The following is a 24,484-nucleotide window of genomic DNA, read 5'->3' as shown; positions in this document are numbered from 1 at the left end:
GTCTTCTGCCTGGAAAAGCTGTAAATTTTATAAAGATCGTTAATCTTCATGGCTATGAGAGAAAACGAAAGTGATTTGAGCTTTTTAAGATGACGCTGATTCGACGCAACAGGGAGCTCCAGACTAAGAAGATTTATGGGGAGGCTGGACTGATTAACCCACACAGGAGAAAGAACATTTGTGAAACCTTGTTTGATATTTATCTCAGCAGCTGGGAAACAATCGGTTGAAAGTGGAAAACATCTATGTGACTGTAAGGGGAAGATCTGGATTATTATGAACTTGGAGGACGATTTGAACTTTAGAAAAAAGACAGCAGTGGACGGTTGCGAGGAATCCCCAATTTCTTGAAGCATGGGAACCCAAATAAAAAATTTTCTAGACGATTTGGCATAACATTCGGTTTGATTGATATATATATGTGTATAATTTGAAATAATGAATGTGATATAATTGGTTTTAATTGGAAAATTAATAAAAATATTTAAAAAAAAAAGAAAAGTTATTTTTATTTAAAATTTATCAGTTGGCTGTGAAATGCTCAACACAAAATACAATGTAATTGAAAGCTTCATTTACAGGCACACATATACCTCAATAGATGAAAAGGAGACCTTCTGGTTTGTGAAGAGAGTTCTAGATATCTGACCAAATTCAACCAGGCGGGGGGAGGGATAAAAATGGAACATCCTAATCGTCAACAAGCAATCATGTTGACACTTGGGGCTCAGAAATGAACATAACCAGAATGGCATGAAGCAGAGGCATAACACATCCCAGATCTCTATCAACATTAGAACAGGCCATTTCTTCTGCTGAATATGTAAATTATTAGAACAAAACTGAATTCCAGAAAGTGGAGATTTTTGAACAGCAAACTGCTCTTCTACATTTAAAAAGTGAGACTTGTGAGATCTCAATCCGATTCCAGAATTAGATGCATCTCATTCATTGCAGACAGCCTGAGGATATAAACCATTATGTCACATATGGCTCCTCAAATCTACAAAGGTATATTTCATCTATCCCATCTTCTCTCACAAAAACATTTCCCATAATCTTCAGACACATTAGCCAACAATGAGATGGGCCAATGAACAGTTTTAGGAACAGTGCCACAATCTGGAGACTTAACCCTCCCTCCTAGAACATTTTAAAGCTCTGTGAAAACTTATCATGAGTGCAGCTTTAACCATCTCTATTTATTATAATAAAATGTGTTGCTTCCAGGAAATTAAGTCTGATTCAAATGTAAGCAAAGGTGGAAGTATATGAATTCACACTCATTTTTTATTCCGTTGATATTAAATGGCTCAAAAATAGTAGTCTGCAAAACTACTGAAAGGCTTGAAAGTAGCTTTTGAGATAAAACAAACAGGTATTTTGAATGAGTGAATAGACTTTTAAAAAATAAGTCAGTTAAAAACCATGCATGTTTATTTCTTTAGAATGGACGTAGGCAAACTCGGCCCTCCAGATGTTTTGGGACTACAATTCCCATCATCCGTAGCTAACAGGACCAGTGGTCAGGGATGGTGGGAATTGTAATCCCAAAACATCTGGAGGGCCGAGTTTGCCTATGCCTGCTTTAGAACTTCTATAACAGAATTTGTTTCCTCTTATGGCTATAAATGTGTACTGAAAGTTGGTGGCATTACTAGCACTATTCCAAGCTGAAGAAAGCTTCCTTCACACAGATGAGGATGTCAATTATCCCCTCCCCACCCCCCTGCCAAAATATGGAAGAGAATAAATACACATGATACAGTCAAGATAGATAACCCCTGAGCAAAGCAGCATTCTTAATGTCAGAATCATGATAAGGAATCTTGGAGACAGGAATCTAGGTGTTCATTAATTTTAGCTTCCAAAACTTCAGAACTGCAGACAGGGCAGGAAACTTTTCTGTTCTCAGCACTGGCAGAAGTAGCTGGCCTTTCTGAGGCTACTGGTTCGTGCTTTCTCTTCAAAGAAGGGCTGGTCAACCCTGGATCTGCTTTATGTATAAAGTATTTTTCAAAAGAAGCAGTGTCTTCCATTTTTGCCCGTTTTGCTGGTCCACCACTGTGTGTGCTGCTATTTCTAGGAGATGAACTATGGGATTTGGGAGTTGACGTAAATGGTTCAGAAATGCTTTTTACTGGTATCCTCTTCGAGTGTAAATCCCACGTAACATTTATAGGGCTTGACTTTGATCTTCCTCCATTAAAAGAAACATTTTTAATGGGCGAGCCATTAACATTAGTGTACGCTTTTTTGTTAGCAACTGATACTTTAGGGAGTGCAACATAGGAAGCAAATCTATTCTTATCACCTTCAGAAGAAAATGGTGAGGATATGCTTGCATTTTGAGGATTTGATCTTATCAAACCAGATGGTGAATGATGCTGCAAACTGAGCAGCAATCTGTTCTTATCATTGCTTGGACTTGCAGTCCTCTCTGATGGTGACAGGGTGCTTTTTCCTCCAAGGATATATCCTTTTCCACTAAAAGGAATTAGGGTCTGCATATTGCTTCCATTAGCGTTTCCTGCAAATACATCAGAAATACACAGAACAATCACATATTTGGAAAACATTCACCAGCAGTACTCTATTACATCTCTAGGAGCGATCATTCATCAGAAGAATCTTTTCCCCTGCTTAACACTTTTAGTTATGTACTCTTTGGTTTATGCTATAAACCACCCAGTAATATTAACTGATGAAAAACAGTGTAGAAATGGTTATGAGGCTGGTAATAACATCACCATCCTCTGCTGGTAATCCTATATAATAAAGTCCAAGTGTCTCTGCGTCCAGTCCCTGTGTCCCTGGGTTTGCGCTACTGCGCATGTGCCCCACGGACACAGGGATTGGACGCAGAGACTGGACGCACACACACGGGTGCTCTCCCCACCCCACCCCTCTGCCTCCCGTTTCCCTGCGGCCGCCAACCGCCACTCCCGGCCAGACAGCGCCTCACTGTGCTTACGCTAAAGCGCGAGGAGAAGGAGGCTGCTTTCTTTTCCTTTTTTTCTCCCCTACGCTCCCCCCCCCCGGCGACCAGCAGCAAGCGGGCATTGCGCACACGCATGCGCGCTCTCCCCCCCTGCCTACTGTTTCCCTCGCGGTGCAATCGCAAGGTTGAGTGTCTGACTGACTTTGGTTGGCTACAGCGACGGCCATGTAGCGCTGCGGCGGCTGCCGGGGGGGGGGCGAACGACAGGGAGAGCGTCGGTGGGAGCAGCCGCTGGAGCTAGGCCTGGTCCTGAGGCGGCGGTGGACAAGGAGGGGGCTCGAGCCCAGGGGGAGGGCAGGAAGGAAAGAGGGCCCTGGCTGCCCCTACCTTCCCCCCTCCCCTGCCTAGGCATGGACCGCGGCAGCCAAGGAGGAGGAGGTGGAGCAGCGATGGAGGAGCAGCGCCGGTGGCAGCCCAGGAGAGTCCCGGCGCGTGTGGGTGGAGAAAAGAAGGGAGGGGGAGAGAGAGAGCGGGAATGGGCGGAGGGAATTGCATGTTCTAGCACCCGTTAATTTAACGGGCTTCAAGATACTAGTAACTAAATGATATTCAAGTACCTTTGCCATCAGCTAGGAATTTTGATTGTGGGATCTTCTCTTTGCCTTTCTTGGTGTAGTTCTCTGGCTCCTTAACCTTGGTATATGTACCTCCACACGTCTGTTGGTGCTCAGCCCACCAGAAGTCGTTTGCAGATGGTGCTCTATTCATTGCACGCTTCACATAGCCAAAATACGGCTTTTTATTTTGACATGGACCATTGCATCGCCACCAGTGCTGGCGATAGGAATCCACTTCATCATGAAACTCATGATAGATCTAAATATAACCAACAAATTTGTCTTAATGCAGAACATTCATTCACACCAGATGAACCCGCAGCCCACCGTGAAGACTGATGGAATCAGGCCAACCAGGGCTTCCCAAGTCACTACAGGCAAGAGGCATGGATATTGGAGCTGTCCCCAAACACAGAAGAAAATCAAACGGTATCTACTAACAACAGAATTCTGTGGTCTGTTTCAAATATCAAGGCCAAAACATGGTTTGGCAACTGGAGGTATGCAGGGGCTTGTATGTTCAGTTCTACAGAGATATATGTAAATTTCCTGTCTTGTGATATTCAGAGTTTGCTGTAATGTCTGAAGCAGTCGAACGATGGTTATTGTTAACCACATTTGCATCCAAATTAGAATCTTAAACCCACTCCAAACCATAGTTATTTATTCTCATTTGAAAGAAAGTTATGATTAACAATAACCACAATTTTCCCAACTCACACATCACACCATGGAGGCCTTCCAAAACCTGGTGCCCTCCAAATGTTTCAGGCTACATTTCTCACTAATCCTAGCCAAACGTACTAGGTAATGTTGTCCAAAACATTTGGAGGGCACCAGGTTGGGGAAGGCTGCCGTGGCAAATGATTCACGGGGCTTAGTAAGGTGGGTTTAAAAAATGTTTCTGTTTTGGATTTGATATATTTCATAAGGCTAGTTTGCCTGAGGATAAGTAACATTTTCACTCTTGGCAACTTTTGTCAGGGGAACTGGAATGTCAGGGGAACTGGAAGTGACAGCTGGGGCAGTTAGGGGAAGAAGAGACAGAATGGTGGGCTATTGAGGAAAAAATACATGTCGTCGTGTTTGTGAAATGCATCTGGTAAGAGAGACTGTTTGAAACTCCCATTGTTCTAGGCACATTTTGGGACAGGGAATTTCATTAGCGCGAGCAGTTTCAGAGCTCTGGGCGCAGTACTGCGCGTAAAATTTCAGATTACAACTGCAGAGTGGAAGGAAAGGAGGACCTTTTTCTGCCTCCCAATTTCCAACTACTCTCTGAAGACTGGAGAGGAGACCCTCTTAAGCAGGCATCCCCAAACTGCGGCCCTCCAGATGTTTTGGCCTACAACTCCCATGATCCCTAGCTAACAGGAACAGTGGTCAGGGATGATGGGAATTGTAGTCCAAAACATCTGGAGGGCCGAAGTTTGGGGATGCCTGCTCTTAAGAATAACAGAGAGGTGGGCAGGGGAAGGACTAGACCATGTGAAAAATGAACATAATATTTTCATTAATTTTCAGCTTTGTATTCTTGTTATAAAAAAAGCGCACCTGGATATTCTGTTGTTGCGTCCATAACCTAGGTTCAAGGTGCCATTTAGCTCCTAGCTTTCATATCTCAGTTTCTAACACTGTTTGGGAGTGGCTGTGGGGGATAGAATGGCTGTAAGGTGCAGGAGTCTCTGGCAGCCTGCAATGAGAGCACTGCCTCACAGGGAGCAACACCACAGCACCATAAGGGACTGAACTGGGGAAGAGGACAGCAGTGTTGATTTTTATTGTACAAGAAAGGACACAGTCTTGGAAGGGTATTGTACGCTGGAAAAAACATATTCCCTCATTTATAATAAAAGTCGTTTTAACCAAGATGTTCAGGGCGGCTTCCAAACGCCCTTCCCAGAGTGCAACTCTGGAGTGTGGCCTTCCACCAAAAATCAGTTTTCCAAATCTACAAACTAGTATTCGTTACAGAGAATGCTTACTGTAATATTGGCTCCAGTTAGGCGGTTTATCCGATGCATGTGTTTGCAGAATTCCGGGCCATGGGATTCACGATCTTTGTCATTATTAGTGACAAATAACAAGGCATGAATCATTTCATGTAACAGGGTCTGAAATTAAAATTATTACTGGATTACTTAAAATGCTGTGTCCTAACATACAGGTAAAACATTCGATTACTTATTGTTAAGTTGACTACCAAAAGAAATGGTAGTCAATTTAAAAAATAAAGCTTAAAATCTTCTTGCTTCCAGTTTTCCATTCTTTGAGATAAGTCAGACATGATCCCAGCTTCATAAACCAAAATTTGGGACACAAACCTTTGAAGTTTCCTCCCAAACCAATCCTTCCATGTGTTAAGATCAGCAACTGATGCCTCCCTTGTTGTTATGCATCTGAGAGGCACCTGTTATGCAGCAAAGAGGGCTTATTCTGTACTGGCAGTCCAACTATGGAATACCCTCCCCCCTAAAACACAGAACAGTTTTGGGGATCAGCTGAAAACACACCTATTCCACCAGACTTTTCGGGGGAGGGGGAGTTGACCACATACAGTGGACCCTCGGGTTACATTACCTTCAGGTAATGTAACTTTCAGGTTGCGAACGCGGCAAACCCGGAAGTGTATACTTCTGGGTTTCACCGTGCACGCATGCGCAGAAGCGCTCAACCGCGCCATGTGTGTGTGCAGAAGCGGCACCTCTACTTAAGTAATTTTCAGGATGAGAACGGACCCCCCAGAATGAATTAAGTTTGTATCCGGAGGGTCCACAGTAGTTAGATTTTGATTGATTGGTGTGATTTTATCTGTTCCTTTGTTTTTATGCTTCAAATTGTATCGGTTGATTTTAATTTATATTACTGCACCCTATGCTGGTATCACATAGAAATATTTTATGAGAAATAAACACAACATTTCAAGGAGACATTCACATTATAAGCGGAAATAATGGGTAAAAAATACCACTAAAGGGCAGGAGAGGATGGAGAAGTCTCTGCAAGCAGCAAGCAGCTGCTTGCTTCTCCTGTCTTTGCAGAAGTAGCTGTAATATAAGATAGCTATTTGCAGCACTGGTAAACATGTTTGTTTCCGAAACTACAAGATACATTTGATTTTGGGAATGTACATATCAGCTGCAAGAAATGCACATGTTTTGGTTCATATCTATATACAAAAGAGGAATACCTCTACAAGATCCTTTCTTGGCCGCAACTTCAAAAGTGGTTCACTGAGCCGGATGGAGCACATTCCACCACGGCCTTCATAGCAGCAAACTCCTGCACACCTAGAAATACAAATAAAAAAAGGCAAATTGTTTACTAAGACACAAACTAGACTTGCTAAATATTAGGTACTCTTATTAAACATTAGGTGCCCACTGCTAGTGGCTGGACTAGGACCTCCTGAGAGGTACGAAAGCAGGCACTTTCTCCAATTCTGTTACAATTTGAGTTAGAATATTTAGTTTACAAATAATGTCCTCACACTGCAGCAAGTATACTAGCAGACATAATAAGTTATTGATTTTTAATTTGTGATACCATGTACTGCAGGAAACCTGCAGCCCTCCATATATTGTTGGATTCCAGTTTCATTCAGCATGGAGAATTGTCAGGATACAGCAATATCTGGAGGGTCACAAGTTGCCCTCTCCTACACGAACTGCATCTCTCACAAAGGTCAGATAAAAGACAGAATACAACATGCTCCTCAAGTTGTAAACGAGCACCAGGAGCCCACACGTAGTATACAAATACAGAGAAGCTGCTTTTTGACTGTGTGCTTGTGGATACAGTCATGCCACCTGGAACAAGACCAAAACTTGATGACTATTTTGTGACATTCAGTGTGGTTCCAATAGAAACTGCTCAGTTATGGATTTTGGGAAATTCCCTTAAGGACTAACACTGCTATCCTAGCCACATCTGCTCAAAAGTTAAGTCCTACGTCGCTCAACAGGGCTTAGTCCTAGGTAAGCGGGGTGAGGTATCCAACTTAGTCCATCTCCTTTCTTTTTTGGGTGCATCTTGGAAAAAAAGTTCCCTGGGCGATCCTCACACCAGTCAGCTGGACCATTTACTGTCTTTATTATTCCCGATTTGAACTATAAAATGGTGATTCTCTTGAGTTAAAATGAGAGTACCCCCAAACATTTTTTAGGGGGGGGGGAAAGCACTGATTATTATCATGATGATTTTTGATCATTTGTTACCCGCCTCCCCGCCCCCTCAGGTCCCAGAGCGAGTAACAGCCTTAAGGGCGATTCACAGCCGCCTTTTCCTTCTCCCGCGATCGCCCTTCTCCTTACAGCGTCATGCGCGGGCTCCACTTCACTTCCACGGCTGCCAGGCGGCCCCAGAAGAGGGTCTCGTTGAACTGCAGGAAGAGGCCTCGAACGTCCGGGCTCGGGTCCAGCAGCTCCCAGGCGCTGTCCACGACGGAGAGCGACCGCGCCGGGGAACCGGGCGAGGCGGCCACCGCCTTCGCCCCCTGAGCTTCCCCGTCCTCTGCCTCCCACTCCGCCTGCAGCCGAAGGGCCAGCAAGAAGTCGCCGTCCATCTCGCCCAGGCAGGATGCCAGCCAGCCGACGGTCGCGAACTCTTCAAACTTCGGCGCATGCGCCAAACAACTTGCCCTAGGAGGAGTACAGAGGCGCGCCTCCCTCCCCCCCCCAATCCATCCCCATCCGCTCTGGTTTCGTTACGCGCTTGCGCGGGGCCCCGCTAAGCCCGGAAGTGCCGCCCCGTGTGTAGCTCTACTCACTGGGTCTGGTTCGCCGTTGTGCCGGCCGCTCCACGCCCTCTCTCTTCCGTCGCGCTCGCGAGGCCGTCAGCGTCGGGCGCAGGCGCTCTGGCGGCTTGGCTTTTGGCGCTGGCCTTCTTCCTCTCTGCCGCTCGCTCCGCTCTCTCGTTGCTCCGGGTTCGGACATGGCGCTGTCTGTGGGCGAGGGGACGGCGGGCGGCGGCGGCGGCGGGAGCCGTCTGAGGCGGCAGCTGGAGTCCGGCAGCTACGCGGCGGAGGAGTACGTGAAGCAGCTGTCTCAGCAGTCGGACGGCGACCGGGACTTGCAGGAGCACCGGCAGCGCATCCAGGCGCTGAGCGAGGAGACGGCGCAGAGCCTCAAGCGCAACGTCTACCAGAACTACCGGCAGTTCATTGAGACGGCGCGCGAGATCAGCTACCTGGAGAGCGAGATGTACCAGCTGAGCCACATCCTCACCGAGCAGAAGGGCATCATGGAGGCCGTCACGCAGGCCCTCCTGCAGCAGGCCAGCGCCGCCGACCGCGACGACCCGGCCCTGGGGGGCGCCCGGCGGGCCGCTGCCGACCCCCACACCAACCCCTTCCTGGCCCTCTCGGCCAAAGACAACGCTGCCAGCGAGGAGGGCCGCCAACGCACCCTCACCACCCTCCTGGAGAAGGTGGAGGGCTGCCGCGACCTGCTGCCAGAGAGCCCCGGCAAGTACTTGGTCTACAACGGGGACCTCGTGGAGTATGATGCCGACCACATGGTGCAGGTCCAGAGGGTGCACGCCTTCCTCATGAATGACTGCCTGCTTGTGGCGGCATGGCTCCCTAACAAGCGCGGGGCATACCGGTACGATGCCCTTTACCCGCTGGATGGGCTGGCGGTGGTCAACGTCAAGGACAACCCGCCCATGAAGGACATGTTCAAGCTGCTCATGTTCCCCGAGAGCCGTATCTTCCAAGCAGAGAACGCCAAGATCAAGAAAGAGTGGCTGGAAGTGTTGGAGGAGACCAAGAGGAATCGCGTCCTCAGTGAGAAGCGGCGGCTAGAGCAAGAGGCCCCAGTGCGGGCCCCTCCCCCCTCCCCTCCAGAAGCCACCAATCCTTTTGAGGATGAGGATGAAGAGGAGGCAACACCGGACGAAGAAGTGGTGGATTTGTCCCTAGAATGGATTCAGGAGTTGCCCGAGGATCTGGATGTCTGCATTGCTCAGAGAGACTTTGAAGGGGCAGTTGATTTGCTAGATAAACTGAATGAGTACCTGGGAGATAAGCCTGTGACCCAGCCAGTCAGGGAACTACGAACAAAAGTGGACGAAAGAGTCCGACAGCTCACTGATGTGCTTGTATTTGAACTTTCTCCAGATAGGTCTCTACGGGGTGGGCCTAGAGCTACCCGCCGAGCTGTTTCTCAGCTCATCCGCTTGGGTCAATCAACCAAAGCATGTGAACTTTTCTTGAGGAACAGGGAAGCTGCAGTACACACAGCCATCCGCCAGTTGCGCATTGAAGGTGCCACTCTGCTGTATATTCACAAGCTCTGCCATGTCTTCTTCACCAGCCTGTTAGAGACTGCAAGGGAGTTCGAGACAGACTTTGCAGGCAACAGTGGATGTTATTCTGCCTTTGTTGTCTGGGCCCGATCTGCTATGAGGATGTTTGTGGATGCATTTAGCAAGCAGGTGTTTGACAGTAAGGAGAGCTTATCCACTGCTGCCGAGTGTGTGAAGGTATGAAGAAAATATAGGCCCAAACGTGGGTGTATTATGTTCAGTCACACACACACTGGATGACCACAATTTCATTCTTATAACTACTTCAGTTTTCCAGATAATGTCATAGAATACAGGGCAAGGAGGAAACCAGTGAGTCATTTAGTCCAATTCCCAGTCCTGAAACAGGGTGTTCTGTCTGTAAAGAAGCTGTGAAAATAATTTATTGCAGTAGCTGCATTGGCTATCCTGTACTCCACATTCCCCATCACTCAGAGCCTCTCTCCCTTTTCAACTCTTATAATGTTAGAGTGCTTTTTGCTTAATTCTAAAGCAGAGCAACACAAGCATTTCTTGCTCTTCTAGCGTAAAGGAGTCATTCCACTTTAAGATTAGGATCAAAAGAAAGGGCGAGTCGTGTGGCATGACTTTACAGATTTTGACTATCTGATCAAAGCGTATTTTGCTCTTGAGACCTTCTGGAGTTGTTACTTGTCTTTCAGGAAAAGGCAGTCTGTACTGGATATCCAAGGTGCCTCCTCCCTACAGCCAGCAAAAACAATGAGGAGTGTAGGGGCCCACATCTGCTTTCTGCCCTAATCATGTGGCAGTCCCAAATACACTAGGAACAGTAGTGGGCAGACTGATGTGGGGGATTAAAGGAGGGGGGTGGGACACCATGTATGCCACCTTGAGCTCCTTAGATAAAAAGGTGGGACAGAGATGCAGTAAATACATAAATGTGTTGGGTAAAATTACTTTTACCCAAGTTTGGAGAAGTTTGCCTGGACAGAATTGCTCCGCAACCCACTCCTCCAGTGAGATGCCCTGATTAGTGGGAAAAGGTGGTCTCATGTCTTTGCTTTAGGTGAAGAAGACTGTCATGGCTGATCCTATCCTGCCAGGAAAGAGACAGCCTGGATTACCTTGCATTGCCTGCTGCTCTGACCAATGTGATACAGCAAAGGCAGTGAACCTGGGGCCCAGGGGCTGCTTGTAAACTCCAGGTGTCTCTCTGGACTATCTTTAGGCCATATCCCTTTCACGGGCCATACCCCTTACCTGCTCTGCTCCACATCCTCCTTAGATGCTATTGCCTGGTAGAAATGTATTATTGACAATGCCTCCTGTTTGCCTGGATGGAGAGATATGTAGAATCTCCAGGTTTTGTGTTGTTGGGTTGTAGCCTACTGTACAAAAGTAAGGGTCACAGCCATTGCTCGGGCCACTTTTGTCTTTTGTCATGCACATCACTGGCATATGACACCCCCCCCCCAAAGGTCCCTCACAAGGGGATGCAACCCTCTGGATAACAAATGTTTCCCACTCTGGGATACAGACTGCCTTTTTCTGAAGGCCAGAATGGTAGGGATTAATGCTGGATCATATCTTCTTCTCCTCCTTAATGTATATAGTGTTAGAAACTCGGATAGAAAAGCTAGGAGCCAAATGCTTTCTGGGACCTGGATTGTGGGCACCAAAAAAGAATGTCTGGTTGCCACTGGGGGTGGGGGGCGGTCAGCAACACTTTTTATTTATTATTTTGATAAGCATGAATTAACAAACAATTCACATAAGTGACACATTGTTAATATCACATTTTTAGCAGAAATGACATATTTAGTTTGGTTTTTACAATAAAAATATTGGCACCATACTTCAGTTTTCAAAACACTCTACTCTTTATTGTTAATCTCCTTAACATATTGTCTATCCTTAACATATACTTTGAGGCTTCAAAGCACATACATTTCAGTAATCCTTGAGTGTCAGTCAGGTGCAAAAAATGGCACCCTGACTTTTTGAGGTTCTCTCAAATGGAGAATCCTTAAGGTACAAAATAATAATAATAATAATATTTATACCGCGCCCTTCCCAGTCAAGACCGGGCTCAGGGCGGCTAACAACAAAAATATCAAAACAAGCATAAAAGAAACAATTCAATTAAAATACAGATTAAATACAATGTTAAAATTCAATTTTAAAATTAGGAATCTACAAGTGCGCCTGGCGTCCTGCTCATTTCGAACCCTGAATGTACGTCATGTGTTTTTCCTGCTGTTCACAATGGGATTAAAGCTATCTTATCTTTTAGCGTGTCTCTCTTGTGCAACTGCTTAAAGATGTAGTAAAATTAATCATGTAACTTGTTATTGAAGGTGGCAAAGGAACACTGCAAGCAGCTCAGTGAGATTGGTTTGGATCTGACCTTCATCATTCATACCCTGCTAGTGAAGGATATCAAAGGGGCTTTGCAGAGCCAGAAAGATATCATAATGGAGGCTACAAAACATCGTAACTCTGAAGAGATGTGGCGGAGAATGAACTTGATGACCCCTGAAGCTTTAGGAAAACTTAGAGAGGAGATGAAGAGCTGTGGTGTGACCAATTTTGATCAGTACACTGGTGATGACTGCTGGGTAAATCTTAGCTATACTGTTGTGGCTTTCACCAAACAGACCATGACCTTCTTGGAGGAAGCTCTCAAGCTCTACTTCCCAGAGCTCCATATGGTTCTGCTGGAAAGTCTGGTGGAGATAATCCTTGTGGCCATCCAGCATGTTGATTACAGTTTACGCTGTGAACAGGACCCTGAGAAGAAAGCATTCATCAGGCAGAATGCATCTTTCCTTCATGAAATTGTCCTTCCTGTTGTAGAGAAGAGGTTTGAGGAAGGAGTAGGGAAACCGGCTAAGCAGCTGCAAGATCTGAGGAATACTTCAAAACCGGTGCGTGTTAATCCTGAAAGTACTACCTCTGTAGTGTGAAATGTAATCTCTCATTATTTTAGTATAACATGTCATGTATACATGTGCACATTTTCAAACATACATTAACATTCCCTTTAACTAATTATGCCCTGCAAAAAAAGAAGAAGACAAAGCAAGTACTTTAGTAGAAGAGCCACATCTAGTATATTTTCCTCAAAGGTTGTGGCATTAGGTAAAGGAGCTCATCTAGTGTCAAAGTGTGTTTTGGCCCAAAGGCTAATGAACTATTTAAATATAATTAGTATGATCAAGAATAGCTTCTGATAAGTATTTTACAGAAATATAAATGATGAGATACACCTAGTGCTTCTATTATATTGACCTTCAGAAAAAGAAGAATCAGTTTGAGAAACAAAAAGCAAATTTGCATAATTCCCTCTTTGATAAATTGAAAAAAAGGTTGTAAAAACCACAGCAAATGCTGCTTTTCAAAAATGTGTGGCTTAAAATTCCTCTGAAAATTAAAACTTGGCAGGAGCATGGAATTCAGTCTTGCGTGTAGCAGTTCCTGTGTGCATTACTGATTCTTGGTAATGATAAATCTATAAACGTAAATGATGGTGGTCAAATACAAATGCTGTCAAAGTCAAATTCAGTCTCATTTGTGGCAGGTGAGAATTGGATTGAATGAGCAGTTGCTACACGGACTGTTGTTCCACTTGGGGATTGTTTTTTTGCAGTTTAGTCACAGCTCCTTGGCAGCCATAGGGCCAAATCTGTTATTCAGATTTCTTAAAACACCACCCAAACCTGCATTGTTAAATTAGCTGTGGGAAGTGCTTTGTCAAAAACATGCACACAATTCCATTATGGCCCTCTATACATTTGGGGGGGGGGGCTTGCCACCAGGCATGTTAATTGAAGGAAAGGTGTATCATCGAATCTAGGTTGATAACTGCTTATGTAATCAACACGAATAATGACTTGAAAACAAATAAAACAGAGAATAGTTTTACATGTTGCCAAATCAGCCTGATAAAGGGAACCCCTGCAGAATTCATGATGTGAAAAACTACCCATTTGTGATCAAGTGATGAAGGGTGCAACAGGGGTGAGAAGTGACCTTGTATGAATAGCAAGGAGCTTTTGAGTTACCATAAGTGAAAATTAGGGTTTGGGGGTAGAGGCACGTGTGCAGTAGACAATGAAAGCTTGTAGGAACTATAACCAAGGCCTATTCCTAGCAGGCTTGTCTGTAGCTCTGCACACAGTATGATTGTGTATAATGTAGGTAGAGGGTTTTAGGTTTTTATTCTTTTCAAGCATAGGTAGGTGTTATGTCTGCAAATTTAATACTGCCTAACATATTGTGACATCCCCACCATGTTGTACACTGGGATTGCATAATTGACACTGAACCATAGTTAATGACACCAGGGGACATTTTTCCATGGAATATAAGAAGAAACAGCTAATGTTCTTTAAAAAGATGTAAAATAAACTGTCTGGATTGTATGCTGAAAAGTATTAAAGGCCTTAATTCACAATTGTGGCCTTTGGAGATCTGTTCCCTCTGGTCTTGAGAACTTGAGAACATAAAAATAATAGAGGAAGCATAATTGTGAGAGTACCAATAGTTTGCCCCAGGAAAAAAAGTTATAAGGAAAAATTACTTTCTGGCGCAGCATTGTAGAAGTGTTTGGTTCAAAATGTTGCTTGATATTATGTAGCTCTGTGCCCTCCAGATATTTTAGACTATAGCTCCCATCAGCCTCAGCCAGCATGGCCGTGGTGGCCAGAACAGATGTGAGTTTAGTCCAAAACATTTTGAGGGTATCTGGTTGGAGAAGGGTGGCACAATGCATAGTGTTGTAGGGCAAGTCACATCTTGCAAATGGTTAATTTTGCCTCTCACTGCCAGTGGCTGGATGGCAACTGGGATCAGCTGAGTGTGACACATGTAGTGTGATTCACCTTCCTTTGATCTCTAAAAGAGTGTGGTGTAGAAAATGCTTAGTGTGTGGATGTGAAATACATGGCCCTCTGGAAGTTGTTGGACTACAACTCCCACAATCCATTAGTCATGCTGGCTGGGCCTGTTGTGATTTGGGAGTCCAACATCATCTGGAGGGCCACACATTTCCCATCCCTCCTTGAACATATTGTCTAATATGCAGTCATGGTAAATGGGCTGTTATGCCAAAGGATAGTAGGTATAATTATTTGCTCTCTCTTTCTGTGTGTGTGACACACAAAACAGCTTTGCATTCTCCAGTCATTGTATGTATGATTTTTTTTAAAATACACACAAGAAAATCCCCCTCAGGACTGTTCATCCAGCAGACTGAAGAAGCTGCCATTTAATTAACAGAGAAACTCCTCATTGGGTGTTCAGTAGACTGCTGAAGAGGGCCCCACTGAACTATGTAGAGCAATTCTGGGTTTCTGACGAACAACAAATAGTCCCGGTGCTTAGTAACTTACGATTCTGTTTATATCATGCCTGTGAATGTATGGAGGCCAAATTATTTATGAATGAGAATAATGCCTAAACATGCAGACTGTATTTGTAAATTAACACAAATGACTGGATTAAAAAAGTGTGCCCTAACAATCTTTCAAATTGTGTTTTGTCTTCTTAAGCCTCTGTATGTGTATGAACAATGAGTCTCAAAGCACCTCTCATCAAGAGAGACAGACTGAAAGAGAAGCTGGCCATAGCTTACATGCCTCATCTAGCCTACAAACTTATAAGACACACAAGGATGGGGAAAGGCAGAGTAGGGAGATCAGTTCTTCAAGGCCAGACCAAAGTTTTGAACCGCAAGCATTCATATGCCTTGGGGCCAGGTTCAATCTAATGTTCATGGTGTTCTTGCTTGAATAGCAATTGATGGATCTTGCTCCTCTGGCTGATGGATGAGGCCAGAGTGCCCTTCCCTCTTGCTTTTGCATCCCACAGTCATTCATCAGTGGGAGCACAGTGTTCTTTCCGGCAGGGAGAGGGGAGGAAAGTCACCTGCAGCGGCTCTGTCTTTGGCCAGTAGGTGGGACCAGGTTTGTTTCCCTCTTGCCACAGTGGTCTTCCTTTGCTGATGACAGAGGTCAGAATTCTCTACAGCCTTGTATCAAGTAAACCCTGATATGGAGCATTGAGCACATGAATGTGTGTGTGTTAGTATTTGGTAAGAAAGCAAGGTCATCCGAGTCTGCCTTAGTTATTAAACAAAACCCATATTTTAAAATTTGTGCAGAGTCACACCAATTACCCTAGTTCCTGATTTGCTCCAGTGATCAATGGTATGCCACATTAACACCGTTTGTGCTATGACTTCCATGCTATAATTAGGAGTGGGGGAAATGACATGGGATTTTGCATATTACACAGCCTACTGCCCATGCTTTCTACATGCATGTTTGCTGTCCGGAGACACGGGAGGACATGAATAGAATTTTGGTTCACAAAGGGCAATGATCCTATGAAAGTGTCTATTCCTTTTGTAAAGCTATGTTTACTACAGTAATTGCAATCAGACATAATGGCTAAATAGAGCCTCCAGGATCAGAAGCAGTATACCCCTAAATAGTTGATGCTGGGGATGAACTTAAGAATGGCATTGTGGTCTTCAGGACCGTGTGCAACTGAGCATGATACACTTCCTTTCAGACCCTTACTTTCCTCATATCTTTCCACACTCAACAGCTGTAGATAAGATCCTCTTTCAAATACCTGCTTGCTTAATGCATCCACAGACAGACGTTCTCATAGCAGATTGTTCCTGTATGTGAGTGTCAAAAGATAGAATTGGAGATAAAGTGCTCAGCTGGACTTTGGTGTGATTCAGCTTGCGAATTCTTTTATTCTTAAATTATTATTATTATATATTTATTTATTTATAACCCGCCTTTTCCACAAGAAGTCAAAGCGGCTTACAGATAAAAATAAGAACAGCTAGAAACAGTGAAGAAGTCATTTTAAAAGAACTAAACATTGATAGAATTAAAATCATAGATAGACAAACAGACAGACAGACAATACAAATACAGTGGAACTTCTACTTACGTTCACCTCCGATTACGTATCCTTTGGGAAGTGCTAAAGCGCGCTATGTGCAGAAGCAGCACCTCCGGATACGCACACCTTGGGATCCAACTGGAGCTCTGGAACGGATCCCGTGTGCAACCGGAGGTACTACTGTACAATAAAACAGCCCAGCACCAATCCTTTCATTAAAAGTAGTCAGTTTCCTAAAGCCTGATGGAGCAATAAAGTCTGAAACACAGCAAGGAGGGAGCCAGTCCAGCTTATATAGGGAGGGAGTTCACCAAGAATGTCTTCTCTTGCATCCCTACCAAGCGTGCCTTTAGGGTGGCAGGACCACAAGAAGGGCCTCCCCTGAATTTCTCAAAGCCTAGGCAGGTTTGTAAGGGAATATGATCTTTCAGATAGCTTGAATCTAAGCCAGGGGTTAGCAAATTTTTTCAGCAGGGGGCCAGTCCACTGTCCCTCAGACCTTGTGGGGGACCGGACTATATATATTTTGGGGGGTGAACAAATTCCTATGCCCCACAAATAACCCAGAGATGCATTTTAAATAAAGACACACATTCTACTCGTAAAAACACTAGGCAGGCCCCACAAATAACTCAGAGGTGCATTTTAAATAAAAGGACACATTCTACTTATGTAAAAACACGCTAATTCCCGGACCGCCGTGGGCCGGATTTAGAAAGCGATTTGGCTGGATCCGGCCCCCAGGCCTTAGTTTGCCTACCCATGTAGGGCTTTATAAGTCATATCCAGCACTTTGAATTGTTTCTGTAAACAAACTGGTAGGCATTGGAACTGTGGCAACCAGGGAGTCATAAGCTCCCCATAAGCAGTGCTAGTCAATAATCTGTGAGGTGGGTTGGGGAACGCTGATGTCCAAATGTGCTTAACATGCATATACACAGCTAGGGCAAAAAAAGCCCCAGCACCAAGATAATTCAACAAGCTGGAGGCCAGAAGCCTTCATTATTGCAATATTCACTTGATAATGAGGGCAGCCATATTGTGTGCACCCAAGTTCTCCTTGTTGGACTATATTAATTGTATTTATGTTTCTCATTGAAGCTTGAAATAACACATTAAGTGCTTATAGAAGTAGTGCTATAACCTCCAGATGAATAAAATTAGCTGTGTCTACCATTTACATGCCCGTCACTTATTCATTTATTTGATCAGTATAATTGCTTAGAGGAGCAGTTAATTGGAAAGTGCCATGTATTTGCCTTCTCTGAGGAGAGGTGGTTATTGAGTGTTTTGCTGCAGGGCAAAAATTCTAATATTTCTGACAGCTTTGGAATAAAGGCTTCATCCCTGAGTTATAAATGGAGAGGAATACTGCTGTTTTTTTAACCAGTTTTTTCCTGCCTTCTAACAAATTTGGTCTTATTTCATGTTCGCCATGCAAAAGCCATACATGTTGAAACTCAGCTATCTCTGATAAAAGGTAAAGGTAAAGGGACCCCTGACCGTTAGGTCCAGTCGTGGATGACTCAGGGGTTGCGGCGCTCAACTCGCATTATTGACCAAGGGAGCTGGCGTACAGCTTCTGGGTCATGTAGCCAGCATGACTAAGCCGCTTCTGGTGAACCAGAGCAGTGCATGGAAACACTGTTTACCTTCCCACCGGAGCAGTACCTGTTTATCTACTTGCACTTTTTGGTGTGCTTTCGAACTGCTAGGTTGGCAGGAACAGGGACTGAGCAATGGGAGCTCACCCTGTCGCAGGGATTCAAACGGCAGACCTTCTGATCAGCAAGGTTTAGACCACAGTGCCACCTGCATCTCTGATACTGATGATCAATTATTTTTTGTTTCACAATCCGTCCTTAATTTGGTTCAGCTCATGATGGACTAATTGTGTGGATGATTTTAAAAGGAAAGATCTTTCTATAAATACATGAAGAAAATAATAATTCAGCTGATCTCAAATCAGCAATTCTGATCCCCAGAAGCTGCTTTAAATGATGTTGCCTCCTTAGACCCAAATCCCATCAAGGTATACTAGCATTAAAAGGAAAAATATTTAAAGCAATATTGGTATGCCTGTAAAACCAGGCAATGTTCAAGATCCCTAGCACATTGTTCCCTGCAGCTTTTGAAAGTGTGATGTGAAGGAGGTTTACTGGAGCCAAGGGCTGGTTAGGAATAATTTGATTCCCAAGGGCTCAGCTTTTGCTAGAAATGAGATTAACTAGATGGTTTAAATTTCTCCCACTTCGTAGTAAATAGTCTGTGTCACTGTTTTGCAAGAAGTTCTACAAAGGATGTGTTAGAGAAAATGGTCTTGGGGGTAAAGATCTTACCTTGAAGAGGTGGAGGAAAAGGCATTAATAGCACTCACATTTTCCCTCCCCCAATATTCCCCAAGTCATAAAAGATCCATAGATCTCATGTCACTGTGTTTCTGAGGTTCCTTTCCTTTATTCTCTCTTACCAGTTGAAGAATATTGGGGAGAAGGTTGTGTGTGTCAGAGAGACAGAAAGACCCAACCACTGGCCAAGAAGGAAATGGCAAAGACCACCCACCAGGGCTGGTCCACTACATTTTGCTGAGATGAAGGCAGAGGTGTAGTGTGCAGGGGCAGGAGGCACTGGGCGCCATACTGCGGGGGGCGGCACTTACTGCGCCCAAGCCACACGTCTCTCCTGGGAGTGATGCGGTGGCTGAGGCGCCTGCAAGCTCTGCGCTGCTTTTTCGACCAGCGCGGGACAGGAATCTGCCTTCCGCCTCCTCCTCAAGCGCTCTACAGCTGAGGGGAAGGTGGTGGGTGGACTCCCTGCAGGCTCCACGCTGCTTGAGAAAGCAGAATGGGATTCTTGTGTGCCCTGCCCCGCTGCCTCCTTGCACCGCCCCGGGTGCCCAAATGGCTAGCTATGCCACTGGATGAAGGAGAAGACGCCTCCCTCAATTCTACAAACATACAGAAGCTGGCTTGAAAGACAGCTGAATCTTGCATCACCAATGGCAATGAAACTGCAACCTTCAACAAGTCCACACACAGGCCTGAAATTGGGGGCGGGAGGGGTGTGTGCTCAGGAGGAATGACCGGGGAATGGATGTCTCCCACAGCCCTAAGTGGCTAGCGTCTGAGGCAACAGCTTTGCTCTGCTGGCAGCACTTCCAGCCTGCCAAAGAAGAAAACTTGGTAGCTGCAATAGCCAGAGGGAGGAAATTTAAGCATCTCTCAGGTCTAAACACCATGGGGGTTCTGCTCCTGGCTACAGGGTGTAGACTACCTTGTAACTCCTGCTGTAACAATAGCTGGATTCCCCACCATCAGCACTTGTGCATAGGAGTAGTGCATTTGTGAAATCTGCACGCATTTCTGTAGTTATGCTTTTATATATTGCTAAATATGGTGGGTGGGTGGAAATGATAATAAACAGAGCTGTATTACTAGACAATGTATATATGGGTATTGCGTTTAAATTAGAAAATGTGGGTGGAATTTTGTCAATATATGAATGTGTACACAAAGTGTGGGAAATATGATGAGGAGTCTTGATCACTATTATTTAAGATACTTGGTGGAAGGACAATGACTACCAAGTTACAAAATATAGTAATTGTTTAAGCAACAGCAACAGAAAAATTGCATGAGGTGGTTGGAATTGAATACATTTCACTCCGATGCACTTACAGTACAATTCTATATGTTTACTTGGAAATCTGTCCCTCTGCTATTCAACAGACTTACTCCTAAGAAATTTAGGATTTCAGCCTTAAGCCCATTGCAACTGGAACAATGTTCCAAATTACCTTTCCTTGTGTTTAAACATGAAGTGATTAGCTTTGTACCTTTTTCCTTTTTGAAAAAACCCCAAGCCAGCATAAGTGAAGACTGCAAGCAACTACGGTAGCGAAATACAGTGGTAACTCTGGTTAAGAACTGAATTCCTTCTGGAGGTCCGTTCTTAACCTGAAACTGTTCTTAACCTGAGGTACCACTTTAGCTAATGGGGCCTCCCGCTGCTGCCGCCGCCACACGATTTTTGTTCTCATCCTGAAGCAAAGTTCTTAACCCAAAGTACTATTTCTGGGTTCGCAGAGTCTGTAACCTGAAGCGCCTGTAACCCGAGGTACCACTGTACAGTGTGTGTGTAATCACATGAGAATATGCCACCTGGTAAGGATAAAATTATATATGCAAGCTGGGGATATAAGGTTTGGCTAGACATGAGCTGTACTGTTTATAGGGCATCTGTTTTAAAGGATTGTTCCATTCCCTAAAACAACAGAAGTGCTCCTTATTTTAGACTGCACAGCAGAGTGTCCCCCATTTCCCCAGCATTGTGTCACCTCCCTGACTCGAGACATTGGTGCAAGACGGGCAGTAACGAATGCAACAGTGCAGTCTGTGCAGCAGGAGGCAGCATTGTCCATCGGAAATGGAGCAGCCTTGCAAGAACAATATGCCAGCGCCACCCTGCCCACCCGCTATCCACAGGAAGCGAAAAAGGCACTTTGGCTCCTATTTCTGAGTGGCACTGCTAGGAATTCTTTAGTTTGCTTCAAGCAGGCATTAGAATTTGCATCAGCCCATTTGAATGAAGCCAACACAGCTCTGCATTCTCCGAGCCAAATGCGACCCACCCACCAGGTATTTGCACACAGGAAGAAAAACCAAGATTTATCAAGCCCTTGCTGAGCTGCAACATGGGCTGCCTTCAGGTTAGAGGAGAGGTTTTCAGCCTTTTTGAATCCACGGCTCCCTTGACCAACTACATTCTTTCTGCAGCACCCCTGTAGGGCTCCGGAGCCCAGTTATGCCACCCCTTGCCTGCAGAGCGTGCAGCCTCTCACCATTTTATCAAACCTTGTGAAGTGATCCCTCAACCTCTTCTCCTCTCCCCTCCCCTTGGGAGTCCTCTGGGCAGCCGCTGCTGTCTGTCTATTCCCAACAGCAAGGGCTGGTGAACTGGCTAGATGGGCTCCCTTGCCCACTTGCTTGCTTCCTCCAAGGCTGCCTCAGCTTCTGGCAACCAGCACCCCCTGGCCATCCCCCGAGGCAGAGACATGAGAGGGCATCAGAGGAGGGAGGGAAGGAAAGAGGGACAGAGGCCAGTGTTGCCCTTGGCACCCCTGACCATCATTCAAGGCAGTGGCAGAGCTTCATGCTCTGGCACCAGGGGTGGAGAGCAGGTGGGGGCGTGGTGCGTATCCAGGGGGCATGGCGCATTGCACACAGGGGCGTGACGCCCAGCATGGGGGGGGGCAGCCGCGATGCCACCCCAACAGGATCGTGGTGCTGGGGGCGATGCGCTCCCTCCGCTGCCCTCTTCCTCTGCCAGTGATTCAAGGCACCCCAGGGTGCCACGGCACACTGATTGAAAACCTCTGGTGAGAGTCACAAAAGTCCACAGCTCTTTGCCACAAGGTGGCGTCTTTGGATGGCCGTATAGGGGCATGGTCATTTTTTGTCTGTGAGTGCTTGCAGTTCTATGGACCCCACACTGAGAAAGGTACTGTAATAGGTACTGGTGAGTTGTTCTAATCCAGGCATCCCCAAACTTCGGCCCTCCAGATGTTTTGGCCTACAACTCCCATGATCCCTAGCTAGCAGGACCAGTGGTCAGGGATGATGGGAATTGTAGTCCAAAACATCTGGAGGGCCGAAGTTTGGGGGTGCCTGTTCTAATCTAAAGTATTACTTCTGGGTACTATGACCCTGTTTGATCCGTTTCGATTTTGAATATATGTTCTATGTTTGGTTTATGTATGCTTGCTATGTAAAATAAAATACATTCCTTTTGCAACCTGCTTTGAGAGTGGTGATGATGATGATGATTTTACAATCAAGTGAGGTATATATAAACAAATAAAATAAATTTAAAAAATGGAAGGAGAAAAGGAAAAGTTTGATCTTACTTTGCTGTGGGAAGAAAAATGCGGCAGGACTTTAATGTGGTCTCTTTCAGATTCAAATATGTATTGGTTGTTTCCATTGACTGAGGATGTCAACACAAATGTCAAAAGAGAATTCTGAGCTGTACTTATGGTATATATTAGCTGAAACTTCTCTTTGATCTGTACCGCCCTCCTGCCAAGTGCCTAATTAGGTAACCGGGGTCCTGCTCCCAGCGTGATTGTCTGTCTAAACTTCCAAACTTCAAATCACAACTCAAGGGCCAATGGCAGAGGCCAAAATCCTGAAATGTTCTGTGATTGGACATGTGGTTTCAACATTACCATATGCTTTCAGAGGAACATGGGTGAAACATGGATAAGACCTCTAGCTTTCATTCATTCATTCTTATTTTTTGAAACATAATGTGCCTTTGATTGACTGAGTTTGTTCCCCAAACCTCCATTTACAGCCTGATCTTAAAACGGATTGACTCTGTTCACTGGAATTTATTTCTTGGTAAGTAATATTAGTGTATTTAAGAATACAGTATCCACATCAAACCAGCTTTCCCCTGTTAATATCTAAAATATCTGTGGATCCTGGTCCAGGACATTCACTTATGGCCAGTGGATTTGTGGCGATTTAAATTGGAATGCAGGCTGCAGCTACAGCCAGTTTTATCACCTCTGAGAAGTATATTAATAACAGATAGCCAGGAAATATCTCGCTGTTTGATCTCTCTGATGCTTAATTAGGTTTCAATAAGTTGCATGCGTGGCAGAATAGAAACTGAAGCTGTTTGGGCAAGCAGACAACATTAAATATCAGCCCAATAAGAACCAGTCATTCATTGTGCTCTACTCCTGGTAAGTGTGTGAGCAGCAGTGATAGGCAATAATGAAGGAAAGGGTGATTAAAACTTAAGCCTGGTGATTAATTGGGGAAGGATAATCAGCCATGGCAATATTGTTATATCCTTGCAGGTGCTCTTTTCCTGTTTCACTGTCGACATTTTAACTACGTAAGCGGATAGTTGCTTGCAACAAACATCACAAAAAACCCTTATCAATGAGTGCATAAAATGTGCCTTCTTTAAATGGGCTTTGATCTTCAGCTGGTTTCACATTCCTGCAGTTTACCTAGTTTAGCACAGAGATAAACTGTGATCAAGTGCCAACAGAGTCTTTCTTTCCAGTATAGGAGCACATTTGGGGGAGCTGAGTATACAGCAGTGTTTGTGTGCTGGTACTGCAACACTGCATCTAGCCTCACCTGATGGATGGGTGACGTATATTCCTTGAGATGAAGTGGTTGAGAAGCTGCTTTTCCTGCACAAGGTCCCAGGCTCCAGATGGGCTAGGAATGTCCTCTGCATGGAAACGTAGAAAGCCACTGACAGTCAATACTCATGGACCAGTGGTCCGAACTCTGTATAAAGAAGATTCCTGAGTTCCTGTGTATAGCGGTACCATATGGTTTAGCTCCCTGGAGACTGTAACTGTAGTACACACTTGGGCCTTTTTCTTTTAATTTTTAATACACAGGTCTTTCACAATATCTCTTCATCATAATGTTAATTTCTGGGCCTATTGCAATGGAGGGGCATTCTTATTTTGGATTATGCCATCCCAAATCCAGCCGAATTAAACAGCAGATAATCACTTTTGTGCAAGACCTCAGTATTGATATATATTTTCAAACACACACACACACACACACACACACACACACATACAGAGAGAGAGAGAGAGAGAGAGAGAGAGAGAGAGAGAAGTAGACATCACCTTATCCAAAAACCACAAGCATCTTTTTTTTGGCTATTGTGATACACAGTAACTAAGTGCTGGTTA

General features: G+C 44.9%; 2 protein-coding genes across 2 annotated transcripts; one reads left to right on the top strand and one right to left on the bottom strand.

Annotated features, from left to right (window-relative positions):
• Positions 1-1,181: 1,181 nt before the first annotated feature.
• SPRTN (SprT-like N-terminal domain) lies at positions 1,182-8,193 on the bottom strand. The gene is made up of 5 exons (XM_035108455.2): positions 7,872-8,193; positions 6,749-6,848; positions 5,544-5,672; positions 3,559-3,817; positions 1,182-2,530 (listed from the first exon to the last, which is right to left on the bottom strand). The coding sequence occupies exons 1-5, from the start codon at positions 8,120-8,122 to the stop codon at positions 1,815-1,817; spliced, it is 1,455 nt and encodes a 484-aa protein (XP_034964346.1). The 5' UTR covers positions 8,123-8,193; the 3' UTR covers positions 1,182-1,814.
• A 180-nt stretch (positions 8,194-8,373) lies between these two features.
• EXOC8 (exocyst complex component 8) lies at positions 8,374-15,350 on the top strand. The gene is made up of 2 exons (XM_035108458.2): positions 8,374-10,041; positions 12,183-15,350. The coding sequence occupies exons 1-2, from the start codon at positions 8,491-8,493 to the stop codon at positions 12,789-12,791; spliced, it is 2,160 nt and encodes a 719-aa protein (XP_034964349.1). The 5' UTR covers positions 8,374-8,490; the 3' UTR covers positions 12,792-15,350.
• The last annotated feature ends 9,134 nt before the right edge of the window (positions 15,351-24,484 follow it).

This window comes from Zootoca vivipara, chromosome 3 (genome assembly GCF_963506605.1).
Source record: "Zootoca vivipara chromosome 3, rZooViv1.1, whole genome shotgun sequence".
In the NCBI taxonomy this organism is placed as follows: Eukaryota; Metazoa; Chordata; class Lepidosauria; order Squamata; family Lacertidae; genus Zootoca; species Zootoca vivipara.
The sequence above is the reverse complement of the archived record's forward strand: the minus strand, read 5'-3'. Positions and strand labels throughout refer to the sequence as shown.